We start from the raw sequence: 12,570 nt of genomic DNA on the forward strand, positions 1-12,570 counted from the left end.
CAAGTATATGATGTCATGAAAGCTGAACTGCATCCTTAAAACAACTTCCTTAGAAATTAAGTATTTTCACTGTTTTAACAGGAGGGGAGAAACTGCTTAAAGACAGTGGGTAAACTCCTTTCTTCAGTCAAGTTAGTAGCAAAAAAAAAAAAAACCAAACCCAAAATCACCAAACTTTCTCACTTTCAAAATTAGTAAATTAAATCTGTAGTAGGTTTTTTGTTTTTTTAAAAAGGTTAGTTACCAGATATATTGTTTTATATCAACACGTGTAAGTTGCTTTATGAAGCATGTTATCATGATCTCTGTAGAGTAATTTATATGAAATTTGTTAGCAAGATTAAAGTGCCTGGGGTTTTTCAGCCTGAAGAAAACAAGGCTCCAAGTAGACCTTATCCCTCCCTGTAACTACCTGAAAGGAGGTTGTTGCAAGGTGGGGGTCTGCCAAGTAACAAGTGACAAGAGAAAATGGCTTCAAGTTGTGCCATTAAAATTTTGTGAAAAATTTCACCATGGAAAGGGTTGCCAAACATTTAAACAGGCTGTCCAGGGAAATGACTGAGTCCCTATCCCTGAATGTATTTAAAAGCTCTGTAGAGGTGACTTTTGGGGACATTGTTTAGTGGTGGCCTTGAAATTGCTGGTTTAAAGGTTGGACTCAATCTTGAAGGCCTTTTCCAACCTGCATGGGTCTACGAGTCTCTAAAGGCCTGCTTAGATAATTTGGAGTATTTACACGTAAGGGTGTGCTGCTGCTCAGTGCTTTGCAGCTGGACTTTGGCACAGGACACTTGGTTTACAGGTTCCAAAAAGTCATTTAAGTGCTTTGAGTTTAATTTGCCTGTTGATATGATAGGTGCCTTACTCACCTACCCAGGATGGTACAAGTTTCCTTGGTAAGGTTAAAGCTTCACAAGATTAACAAGATTAAATTACAAGGTTCCTCCTTATAATTTTTGCATACTCAGACCATGAGAATCTTACTGATTTTTAAATACCTGCTTGACTAAGGTTCTGTTAATGTTTTCATTTGCTAACAAGTACACTGTAAGAAGTTGCAAGCTGTTGTTTTTGAGGATAGCTTCACTTATTGATATGTTTTAATTTATTTGCTTTCCTCTCATTATTGCTTTGCTATACATAGCAACAACAGTTTTCCTACCTAGAGAGTAGGACATAAATGCCATGGGAGATTGGTAGCATCTTGACAACTGCGGAGGTTACTCATCCTGGTCACAGTAGTAAGTGCATAAAAGTGCACACCTATGTCTTTGCTGTGCACAGACTTGTGTAGCTCACTGCAGTAAAGTTTTGTGGTTTTTAGATTAGCAGCAAATACTTTTTAGCATTTGCATTTTCTTTTGTTTTTGTACTTAGCAAGCTCTCAAGAGATGGCGGAAAAACCAAAAGAGCTGGTGGAAAGCTGGTCTTTCTTGGATACTGTTGAGTCTAACTTCAGACCTCTGGTAGTAATTGAACTTGCAAAAGGCACCAAAGAGGAAACCATAGAGTGGTTCACTAAACGAATTGTGGACAAAAAGGCGAATGGAGGTGAGTACAGTATGATCTTCTGTAACACTTTGAAATGAAATTAGCTGTCACCATAATATGAAGACATGCAGAAAATTAGTTTTCAGGGCATTTGTGGTGTAATGATTGTTTGCCAATTTTGTTTTGCATTTTTTTTAATGTGCTTAATGGTGTTATTAATGAAAACATTGGCTGAAGGTCAAATGCCAGTTGAGCTCTAGAGTTCTTCCATTTTTTGCACTGATGCCCTGATAACCTATCTTGCAATGTAGTTTTGATGTCAGTTTTTATAGCAGTTGTCTAGACATGTTTTTCCTGTTGCTTACGGAAACATGGCAAGCATTGCCTAAATGAAGATGCCTTACATCCTGTTCATAAAACTTTGTACCATGTTGTGGAACAAAATTAAGTTAGCAGAAAGCGATTTAACCTTGATAACTTTGTGTGGGATTTTATTTATATTTTTTGGTAGAATGAAGGGTCTTAAAAAGACTATTTCACTACTCATTTTAGAATGCTTTTGGGAATTGAAGTTAGGCTAATTAATTTGGACTTCCTTGGACTTTTTTAAAAAAGTCATTATTTATGGCAGTTACAGCTTATAGCTTATGGTTAATAATATTTTGGTAGCTGTTGAATTTGCAACTACGAAGTTACTTTCAGGCCTCTGTTAGAAAAGTTAGGGATGTTTCTGTTTTAAAAAACTAATCTGCTTGAAACCAGTGGGACTGTTTGATGAAGCACTGCTTGCTTTTGTGGTGTGAACATTTAGGGGGATAGATCCAAACAGTCCCCATTGTTCCAGGTCATTGTTGAGAGTGCTTTGACAGAAACAGGGCTAAATCGGGGGGTGACCCTGCAAGATTCTGAGCACCATATGTCAGGTGCTGTTGAAACCTTAACTCTTTGCGCCCTTAAAAAGAGACATTTTCAGCACTCCTGTTAGCTAGGGCCAATATATTGGCTAAAATACTAAGGCTTTTAGATATAATTTCAGTGTATTTTCTTGCTTATTTTACCTCTCTTTACTTTCAAGGTGCACAGCTACTGATTAAACCGCTGGTTACGGAAAATGGAGTTGAAAATATTTATCTAGTTGGAGCTTCCCACTTAAGGCTGTTGCTGGGAGCTGAATCTGTAGGTTTGGTGAAGGAATGCAATGATAACTCAATGAGGGCTTTTACATACAGCAGTAGAAAAACTTTCAAAGATTTTGCAGGTAAGTAATTATAGGAATTTTTGTCATTGCAAAGTGGTGACTAAAGGATATAAGCAATTACTCTGCTAAATCTTTTATGGTCTTTCTATTCATTGGAATGGTAACTGTGAGCAGCAAGAGGAAGACCAAGTCATGAAAAAAATACTAATTTTTAACTGTGGAAATTTAGGCCATATAATGAATTTTGTTTTCTATCACATGGCTTTATTTTTTTGTCTTTTTCTTTATACTTTTCTATGCTCCAAATAGTTTCTTACTTGTATGAAATATTTTCTTTGAGAATAAGACAAGGAAAATAGTTGATAAACATGATTTTATGATTAACAATCTATGTTATGAATTAATGCAGCAATTTATTTTCTGTGAGCCAGTTTTGAGGTTTATTATCTTATAATTAGCTGGAAAAAACAGAAACATTTTTCTCTGTTGCATGTACATATCAAACAATTAATTAGTTAACACTACAGAGGCATTCAGTGGAATTTGGGCATGATTAGTGGAATCGTTCCTTTTCATCTTTTATTTTGTGGAGGTGCCAGCCAACACAGGAACATGTCCTTTTAAATGTGTTGCTTGTAAGATATTTAACCCTCCTACAGTGGCAGAATTAATTTTTTGCTCTGCAGGTAAATATTGGAGTTCCAGCTTTGTCTTGCTGATACTTTTAATGTGCCTGTTTGAGTGATGCCTTTCACCCCATTTTCAATTTAAAGGTTCCTGGGTCTGTCTGAAACAATATTGAAGTTTTGTTGTTCAGTGCCAGTTTTGCTCATCACCACTGCTGTGTGCAGTAACTCTTGCAGTGTCTCTAGTTTTGTGACCTTACTATCCTGATATTGGGAAGCCTTCAGATTTGTCAGTTGCAAAAGTGCCACTTCATTTTCTTTCATGCCCTTATGTAATTAATGCAAATCCAACTGTCCTTGCTGACAGAATCTCTAGGAGCAGCTGGAATTACAGCAAAATATGTATTTCAGCAGTTGTATCTCCTGGTGTTTATTCTTTTTAAAAGCACTAATGTAATTTTAGTTTTGTCCAGGTGCAGTCAGAGAAATTGTCACCTACAGAAGAAACCCTGTAGTTCTGTGTTGTCTTGCTAGTATTTCTGGTTGCCCAGTTTAACTAATATGATGTTGTTATTCTTTGTATTAGAGTTTTGTTGATATTTTAGCTTCTTACTTAGGGTGTTTAGGGCAATTGCTTAGTTTCTTATTCCTAAGGGAAAATAAAATTGCTTTTAATCTCAAAAAAATCTGGTTCTTATTTCCATGATGATAAATTCATGGGGTGGACAAAGGTTTGTTGCTGTAATTTTCTGATTCTGGTCATTTTTTGTAGTTACTTGCTGCCAGGGTTCTGTGTTCTGCTGACTGTATTCTGCTGACTGTATTCCTGTGCTGCACCATTTCATGCAACCTGTTTTTTTCTTTAGATGACAATCACAATTTCCTTACAATGGCAGAATGTCAGTACATCATCAAACATGAACTTGAAAATTTGAGAGCTAAAAATGAAAAAATGATCCCTGGATATCCTCAGGCAAAGCTGTACCCAGGAAAATCAATTGGTAAGCAATGTAGTTTGTTGGCTGTAATTCACTGTGTTGATTTAGGATAGTGTTCATGGTGAAAAAAAATGAATTTTCCTGTAATGAAGAGAAATCCTTTGGACATTCAAGTTCCACTATTTTTAACCAACTTTATTTATTTTCTCACTGTTTCACTGATACGACAAGAGGCAATGGATGCACAGTAAGGGAAAAATTCTTTATAGGTATCAAGAAAGTATTTTTCACAATAGCTAATCAAACACTAGAACAGAAATTTGAAGAGGTTGTGGGTAACTCTGCTCTGGGAGACTTTTAGATCCTCAGTAGAGCAGCCCAGTTTAACCTGGACCTACATTGAGCAGGAAATTGGACCAGGTTACTTCCAGAGGGCTTTTCATGCTCAGTCTTTCTGTGATGCTGAAGCTCTGGCTTTATGTTCTCTTCAGCTGGGTAGTTTTTGTGCATGTTGATGTTATCCGTTATTTTTAATTAGTACCAAAAATCTTTATTTTATAAATTACATGATTACATACTTGGATTTTCTCTGTATAAAAGTACTGGAATGAGTAGCAGTGCTCCAGTTTTATATATTTCATAACATGAAGGAAGTTTTATTTCATTTTTTTGGTTTCATTGATCTTCCACTTCAAAAGCTCTTCCTTTTCATGGGATAAAGAAGCAATGAGAGCTGGTGCTATTTTTATGGTAGCTGGAACTAACTTGTTGGCAGAGATGCTAGAGTTTCTTAGGAGAATTTATCTTAATAATTGTACGTCCTTTTATTAATGCTATCTTTATTCATTAGTGTTGGTCATCAGAGAATGAGATCGGTGCATGTTAGTGGTTCAGGAATGTAAATAAACGCAGATGTCAGAGGAGTTTACATTGGTAATTTTTTAATATAGCCAAGGTATTTTTCTAGTTATGTCAAGGAGATGCTGATGGGAAATAGCAAAATACTGCCACACAGCTTCCAGTGCCTCCCTGTTTAAGTTACTTTCTTTTTTGCTATGGTTGCAACTTCCAGAGTAGTTTGTTAATCCTTTATCCACACATGTAGTACTGCTTTCCATAATAAAGTTAAATAAAAATTGTGGAATATGAAGTTTGTTTGCAGTGAAGAGGTGATGTAATTTATGAATTAGTGTAAATTGATAATGAAAAAATGTTTTTAGTATCTTTCCCATAATTAATACAATGGCTTTGTGGCTATCCCCACAAAACTACATATGGCATTTCAGCCCTGACACTTTCTGTTATTGAAGCTGCAGCTGATTATATTGCAAACTTTTGAAACAGTTATTAGATGTAAGAAGGTTGTTCTTTCTCTTCCAGTGGACAGCACAGTATTTGCAGGAATAGGGGTAACTGCTCTCTGTAATTTTTAACTAACAAGACAATTTTTTAAGGCTGTAAGTGCTAGATGTATTTTAAGGGAACTTTAGGCTTGCTAAGTACACAATGTAACTTGTTTGCTTATGGCAACTTCACTGTCCTTTGAAGGAGTGCTAGGTATCTTTTTTTTTTTTTCCTTTTCTCTTTTAGTGAGAAGATTATTGACCAGTGGTATTCTGGTTCAGATTTTCCCTCTGCATGATAGAGAAGAGTTGAAAAAGCTCTGTCATAGCTGGTATGGCCGAGTGAAAGTTGGTTATCAACCTTTAGGTATGTGAACACTTTCTCCACTACAAATAAAATGCAGGGTTTCTTCTGGAGAAATTTTCTCTTCTGTTTGTGTGAGAAGACCAAAGGTCTATCTTAACTTCTGTATTTAGCCTCTACAGGAGAGGAACTCCTGTGCGGGAGGCCAGTACTGTACCAAGTCTGTTGTTTCACTAAGAATTTAGCTTTTAACATCCCCAGTTGCTCATTGCAGTTCACCTCCTCGAACATGACTTTTTTGCCCAAGTTGCTTTGTGACTTGTGACTCAAAGTCATTTTACCCACCCTTGTTTTTACTGATCTTGGAGTCAAGAATGGCTTCAGCTCTGGCTAAGGAAGCACCCGCATTTCCAGACTTGTTGACATACAAAGTTGAGTTCTGTTCTCTGAATTTTCTTTTGATTCTAAGATGGGTATAGCATCATCTTCTGGTATAATGACTCTCAGTAAAACTGTTCTGGAGTCAAGCACTGAATGCTTCTTGATTTTTCTTTCTCGTGGCTGCAGGAGCTATGTCCATAGGCCTTTGGTCATAGTTTTCAAGTTGGAGCTGGGGGTCAGTTCAAAGGCTCAGCATTTGCACTGTGGTCATGCAGTGTAGAGTCTTGAAAGTTGTACTGTGGTCATGCAGTGTAGAGTCTTGAAATTAGACCATTGCTCTTTTACCAGTTGGACAAGTTTTTCCGTTTTCAGTGTTTGTGTGACCTCCTGAAATGGTTCTAAACTCGCAAAATTGATGGTTCCAGAGTCTGCAGATTCAGTGTCCCTGAGCTTCCATGTAACAGCATTTGCACATCACAAATTCTCCCCACCGATCAGTAAAGCGGGAATGATTCCAAGCCAAGACATTTTTCAAATTGACTCTTGACAAGCTTCCAAGTGTCAGGAACTCCCAAAGCTTTTTTGAGTTGTAGGTGTGTCAAAAGTGTATTTACAACTATTTGTTTTAAATTCATTGTCTGTATGAAGACTCTGTTGCTGCATGCCAGTGTCGCTTGCATGTATTTTCGACACTGAATAATCTTAAAATGAAAATGATTTTAGTCTGTCAATGTTTAAAGTTCAGTTCTAATCTCTAAACCTGTACACTTTACTTAAAAATAAGAAAGTAAGCATTTGGGATCTTGCCTGTTTATAAATCGCTGGGTCTTGCAGTTGCTTGAGGTTCTTTCCTGAGCTGCAGGAAGTTAAAGATCTGGCCTGATAATGCCTGCCTCCAGAGTATTGTGTTAGGAGCCTTATTGTGTGCTGGTCTTCTGTTTATGTGAGAAAGGGTTTTTTGGTTGTTTTTTTGGGCTTTTTTTTTTTTTTATGGTGGACACTGAATCCATACAAAATTTTGAAGTAAATGCCTGTTTAGTATGTACTAATTCAGTGATGTCTTTCCTGTTGTGTGCTTGGAGTGTGAAATGATGCTAATGACCTGCATTTGAATGTATTTAATAATGACTTTTTGATTGACAGCGATGTTGGACTGCTGATCCTTCTGTCTGTTTACCTTTCCTTCTTGCTTTCAGAGACTTTTATCTGGTTGACAGTTGTGAACTTCTGCTGTAGTGTTTTGTAAGCCATAAGAATATTCTGGTATTGCATGTGAGGTTTTGTTGTGATAGTGTATCACAGAGGTACTACACTGTGGTACTGTATTTACAGTGTCAAGTTCAGAGGTTATGCTTCTGTGGCTGTTTTGTTAAGCTGGAAAATACAGAGCAATGGTATGCAAGCCATCTGGTCTTCCAAGCAGCCAAAGATAAGAGATTTCAGCATTTTAAACTGTTTGCTAGGCATTTCTGTATCTAATAATTTCTAGATTGTGTGAATAATGCTCCTACATTATTTTTTGTTATTAGTAAGGTGAGATGTCTTCTTGGAGGTAATACATCTGTCATGAAACATATCCATTACTAGTGTACTTTTCAAGTCTCTGTAGCACCTGAGCAGACAAACTTAGGACAGCAAGTGTGTATTTCATGTATCAGTTGTCTGCTGAGGAGAATAACTCAGCCTGAGTGTTCTGACATGTTTAGGATTTCGATACACCTGTCCATCTGTTCCTTTCGTTCCTTGAAAGCTGTCAAGGCACAGCTAGCCTGTTTTGTCCCTGAGCAGGCTGAAAGAAATTTGTTTCCCAGGAGTACATATGCCAGTGAGAAGCTTGGTGTAACTTGCTGTTAAAGTTTGGTTTTTGTTACATCAAATGCCTTCCATGCCATTCATTGATCAATTCTGTTTTCAAAAATGATAGTGTTTTCTGTTTGGTTGGGCGTCGTCCCCCCCCTTCTCTGGATATCTGATGTCGACATAGTAAGTATTGAGATATTTGACTTCTTTACTATCTGAATGGTATGGTATGTTTATGTGTGTGTATATAAGTAACATAAAAAAAATAAAATTCAGATAACCATTGGACTTTTTGGAATAAGGGTGAAGGAAGAAAGAAAAAGCAGTAATATACATTGTGTTATTTAGAAGCAAAATGTTCTGGCCAGTGGAAAGTTGTAAGTTCATGTAAGTTTAAGTTTGATATTGTGCTGACATCTGTGTAAAGCATTGTCTTAATTGATTCATTTCTTTCTGCAGATGATATACGCTGCTACTTTGGTGAAACCATTGCTCTCTACTTTGGCTTCTTAGAATACTTCACATTTGCTTTGATTCCAATGGCTGTCATTGGGATTCCTTATTATGTGTTTGCTTGGGAAGACTATGACAAATACGTGATGTTTGCCACATTCAATCTCCTGTGGTCCACTGTGATACTGGAAGTTTGGAAGCGGATTTGCGCCATCCTGACGTACCGTTGGGGGACGCTGTTGATGAAACGGCAGTTTGAGGAACCAAGACCAGGCTTCCATGGTGTCCTGGGTATCAACCCTGTCACTGGGAGGGAGGAACCAGTCTACTCAAGTATTAAGAGACAGTTACGGATTTATCTGGTGTCCTTACCATTTGTGTGCCTTTGCCTCTACTTCTCACTGTATGTGATGATGATTTACTTTGACTTGGAGCAGTGGGCTCTGGATTATCACAAAGAGAATGAGTCTAACTTCAGCAGCTTGATGCTGTATGTGCCCAGTATCATCTATGCTGTTGTGATTGAAATTATGAACCGTATCTATCGGTATGCTGCTGAATTCTTAACATCATGGGGTAAGAAAGTTGTTCATTCTTCTTCCTTCAAGTTAGAATCTCACATACTTAGAATTTGTTTCTTTGTAGAATATATTACTGTTCAACAGAATGCTAAAGAAATTTCCTGAAGTAGGTTCTTGCTGTGGGGTAAAAGAGATGGCCATTTTAACTTCTTATATTTTGAGTGCTCTGAGATTGCAGTTTCGTATTTGGTTTAATTTGGTCTGAGTCTGACATTCCATGAGAAGGGGTGATTCTGTCTTCCTTCTCGAACTCTCTCTGCCTTTGATACAGAAGTTCCCCCTCCCTGACTTAGCCCTTTGTCTGTCTGTATCGGCCATGGTGCTGGCAAAAGGGGCGAGGTGAGGGCATGAGGGTAAGAGCTCAGAGGTGCATGGATGGCAGGAAGGACTATCTTGGCAAGTTGCACCCACAACTTGGATTTGCTGGCTTGCTTTGGTATACTGATAGGTCTGTGCAGAGGGCAGAAGTACTGAGATAATGGAAGCAAATCTAAGCCCACTGACTGAGTGTCACATGAGAGTGTTGTATGTATGGTACATATATAACAAAGACTGGGATTCCACATCCCTAACAAAATGTGTTTCTCTGGGCACTCTTAGAAGAGGAGGAATGTTATGACAGATTACTTTTTTTTCCCCCCCGCTGTGTGTGAGACTTATTTAACAGATTGGGCCTTGTGTTTTGCAACCTAGCATAAGGATAGTAAAATGCTAGTGTGTATTTTGAATTTTAGCACTTTTACAGACATGTGAAGTCACTTTCAGACAAAGTTAATAGATTAAGCTAATGGAGAATTAACTGCTTTGTGTAGCTCCATATGGCATTCATTTGCAGGACAGAATCCAGATTACTAGGGCTGGAGACTCAGAAAATTAACAGAAAAAAGATAAAGCAAAAGGGAGATTGATGTTGAAGTGAGGGTTGGTTGCTCTTTCCAAAATTATTTGCTCAGCAAATTCCACCTGACAGCCATGAGAGTAAAAACAAGCAATTTCTTGATTTGTTTATGATTGTTCAAAGTTTTTATTTAAATAATGATTTTTAAAATTCATATCTAGGGCTCAGTTGGCTGTTCTGTTTCACTGTTTTTACTATACTGCAAGAAAAAGTATTTCTGTGAAATACCCGGTTATGCTGGTCAGGTAGACTAAAATGTCTTTAACAGGCAACTCAAGGGTTTTTTTAATCCAGATTTTTTTGGTTTTAAGTTGGTGTTCCATATTCAGCAGAGACAGTATTTATGTAACCTGCTAAACGGACACCTTGTGCCTTTTCTCTGCTATCCAGTGTGTTTATGCTGCCATGCTCTGTATTGGCTGAAAAGCTCACCTGGCTGTTCTACCTTCCCTTCCACCTGGCATGTTTTCAAATAATATCTGACTTAGCTAAACTGACAAAGCATGGGAAACAATCTGGGGTATTTTAAGCACCCCTCTTGCACCCATTTGTCATGAAAGCTGATTGTGTAGTGAAAGCTAGAAGTAAAAATTGCATTCAGTCACTTGAATGCATTTTCCACATGTCAGACCCAACTTCATGCTCCTGCCAGAGTAGAGCTCTGCTGTTGTGTCCTGAGCAGGGTCTGTAGGTGATGGTGTCTCCTTTCACCCTTGTTGACACAACATGTGCTAGTGTGCTGCCTTCTCAGATACTGCTTAGCCAGGGCTTTAAAGGTGCAATCTGACAAAATAGCAGAAAGAAATGGAAAATCTCCCCTTCACTTCCCTTTTCTCCCCGCGAGTAAATCAGCTTTCCTGAAACATCAGGTTCAGAGAGTTTAACTTGAATGAACTGAGAATCTCAATTTAGAATGAGTAATGCATCTGTTGAACTTCACATACTTTAGTCTTGCTTTAGAGTGTAGCGTCTTACCTAAATTTCTTGGAGAGGGATGGGAATATTTCTGTGAGCATATACTGGTTTTGAATCAAATTTGGTATTGTTACTTTTCTTTATATATTCACATTAGTCTTGCATTAGTTTTCAGCCAAAGAGCAATCAATAACTAGACACATTTTGCTAAGTCTTAAGAGTGATGAATGTTTTTTCTTCTATAACATTGCTCTTCAGATTAAGAAATACATAAAAGGAAAAGCTTCTGGAGTAGAAAAAATACTGGAGTCATAGTAAAAGATATGTATGATAATATTGTGCACCAGATTAGCTTCATAGATTAAGTGAATCTATTCTTTTTTAAGTACAAATTTTAAGTACAAATTCTTTTTACCATAAAGTATTGGAATGATATAAACTATTGGATAAGTACTTTTCATGTGGAGTAAAAGTGTCTGCGTTTTGGATCGCAATGTCTAGTACATGACAGGAGTTTCTGCTGTTTACTAATTAATAATTTTGTTGGTATTTTAGAAAATCACAGGCTGGAATCTTCATATCAGAATCATTTAATTCTGAAGGTTTTAGTGGTAAGTATGTCATCTAAGCAGCTTTTAGGATTATTTAAAAAGACAGCTTGTCCTGTGTTTTATTAGTGCTTTCCTAGCACTACCTCAGTGACCTACAGTTTTGCTCAAGGCCAAATACTAGCACAAATATCAGAGTAAACAAGATTTCTATTGTGGTTGCAGTAACTGCCAGACTATTCTAGATGCCTCTTTCATAGTAGAGAGTTGGCTTTTTATTTGTATTGATTTGTTCTTTTATTAGGATGCTGTATATATGTTTCTGTTAATTGGTCTGGTCCCATCTTCAGCTGAGAAATATTCCATTCAATTTTTGCATGATTGTATGGTAAACCATATTTTAAAAAGTTCGTGTATTAATTTCCACCTATTCTAACATTCAACCAACCAGTCAGAGGAACCTGAAAATACCTGTCCATCAGTCTGCTCCTGTGCAGTTCATAGTGTATGCTGGTCTATTTAGTATACCTAATGGTCTTGTTTCCTTTCTTGAAAAGAGCATTTAAGTTTCTTCGTATTTTATTTCCTCTATTTCCTTAGTGTTCCTTCTATATTTCCTTCACCATGTTTTGTATGTGTGTGTGTGTATTTATTTGGGGTTTGTTTTGTTTGTTTATTTTGTTATTTTGGTTTGGTTTTTTTTGTGTTAAATCTCCATGTTACCCATCTGTTACTGGTAACCTCTAGAGCTAAAACTCGAGTACATATATCACTTACAGTCTCGGCCTTTCTCAAAAAATTTAGAACCATTTCTTTTCCCCCCATAGGGTATTTATACAAAATGATGTTAAAAATTATGAAATGTCAAATGTAAGTTACCCCCAGCTTTCATTCTCTATGAATGGCTTTCTGCACTCCCAGTATTATCTATGTTGTCCATGAGCTCCAGAAGAGGAGCTGCAACACTAATAGCAATTTAGAAAACTTCAGAGTTTGATGATGATTTTTCAAGTACCATACTGTAATTATGTCTCATTTTAGGAGTAGGGAATATTTCTCTTGGCCATAAAACCTTTCGAAATTATTAAACATAA

At 37.1% G+C, this 12,570-nt stretch overlaps 1 protein-coding gene across 3 annotated transcripts in view; it reads left to right on the forward strand.

Annotated features, from left to right (window-relative positions):
* Positions 1-12,570, forward strand: part of ANO10 (anoctamin 10) — a 134,731-nt gene that overhangs the window by 14,319 nt on the left and 107,842 nt on the right. For all 3 annotated transcript variants that reach the window (XM_085051210.1, XM_085051209.1, XM_085051211.1), the window contains exons 2-7: positions 1,378-1,551; positions 2,567-2,749; positions 4,182-4,316; positions 5,844-5,963; positions 8,541-9,110; positions 11,484-11,539. In XM_085051210.1, coding sequence (XP_084907336.1) covers positions 1,392-1,551; positions 2,567-2,749; positions 4,182-4,316; positions 5,844-5,963; positions 8,541-9,110; positions 11,484-11,539 — 1,224 coding nt within the window. In that variant the 5' untranslated portion in view covers positions 1,378-1,391. The remainder of the gene's footprint in view (positions 1-1,377; positions 1,552-2,566; positions 2,750-4,181; positions 4,317-5,843; positions 5,964-8,540; positions 9,111-11,483; positions 11,540-12,570) is intronic.

The sequence above is a fragment of the Lichenostomus cassidix genome, chromosome 2 (assembly GCF_008360975.1).
Source record: "Lichenostomus cassidix isolate B80296 chromosome 2, HeHo_3.0, whole genome shotgun sequence".
Classification (NCBI taxonomy): domain Eukaryota; kingdom Metazoa; phylum Chordata; class Aves; order Passeriformes; family Meliphagidae; genus Lichenostomus; species Lichenostomus cassidix.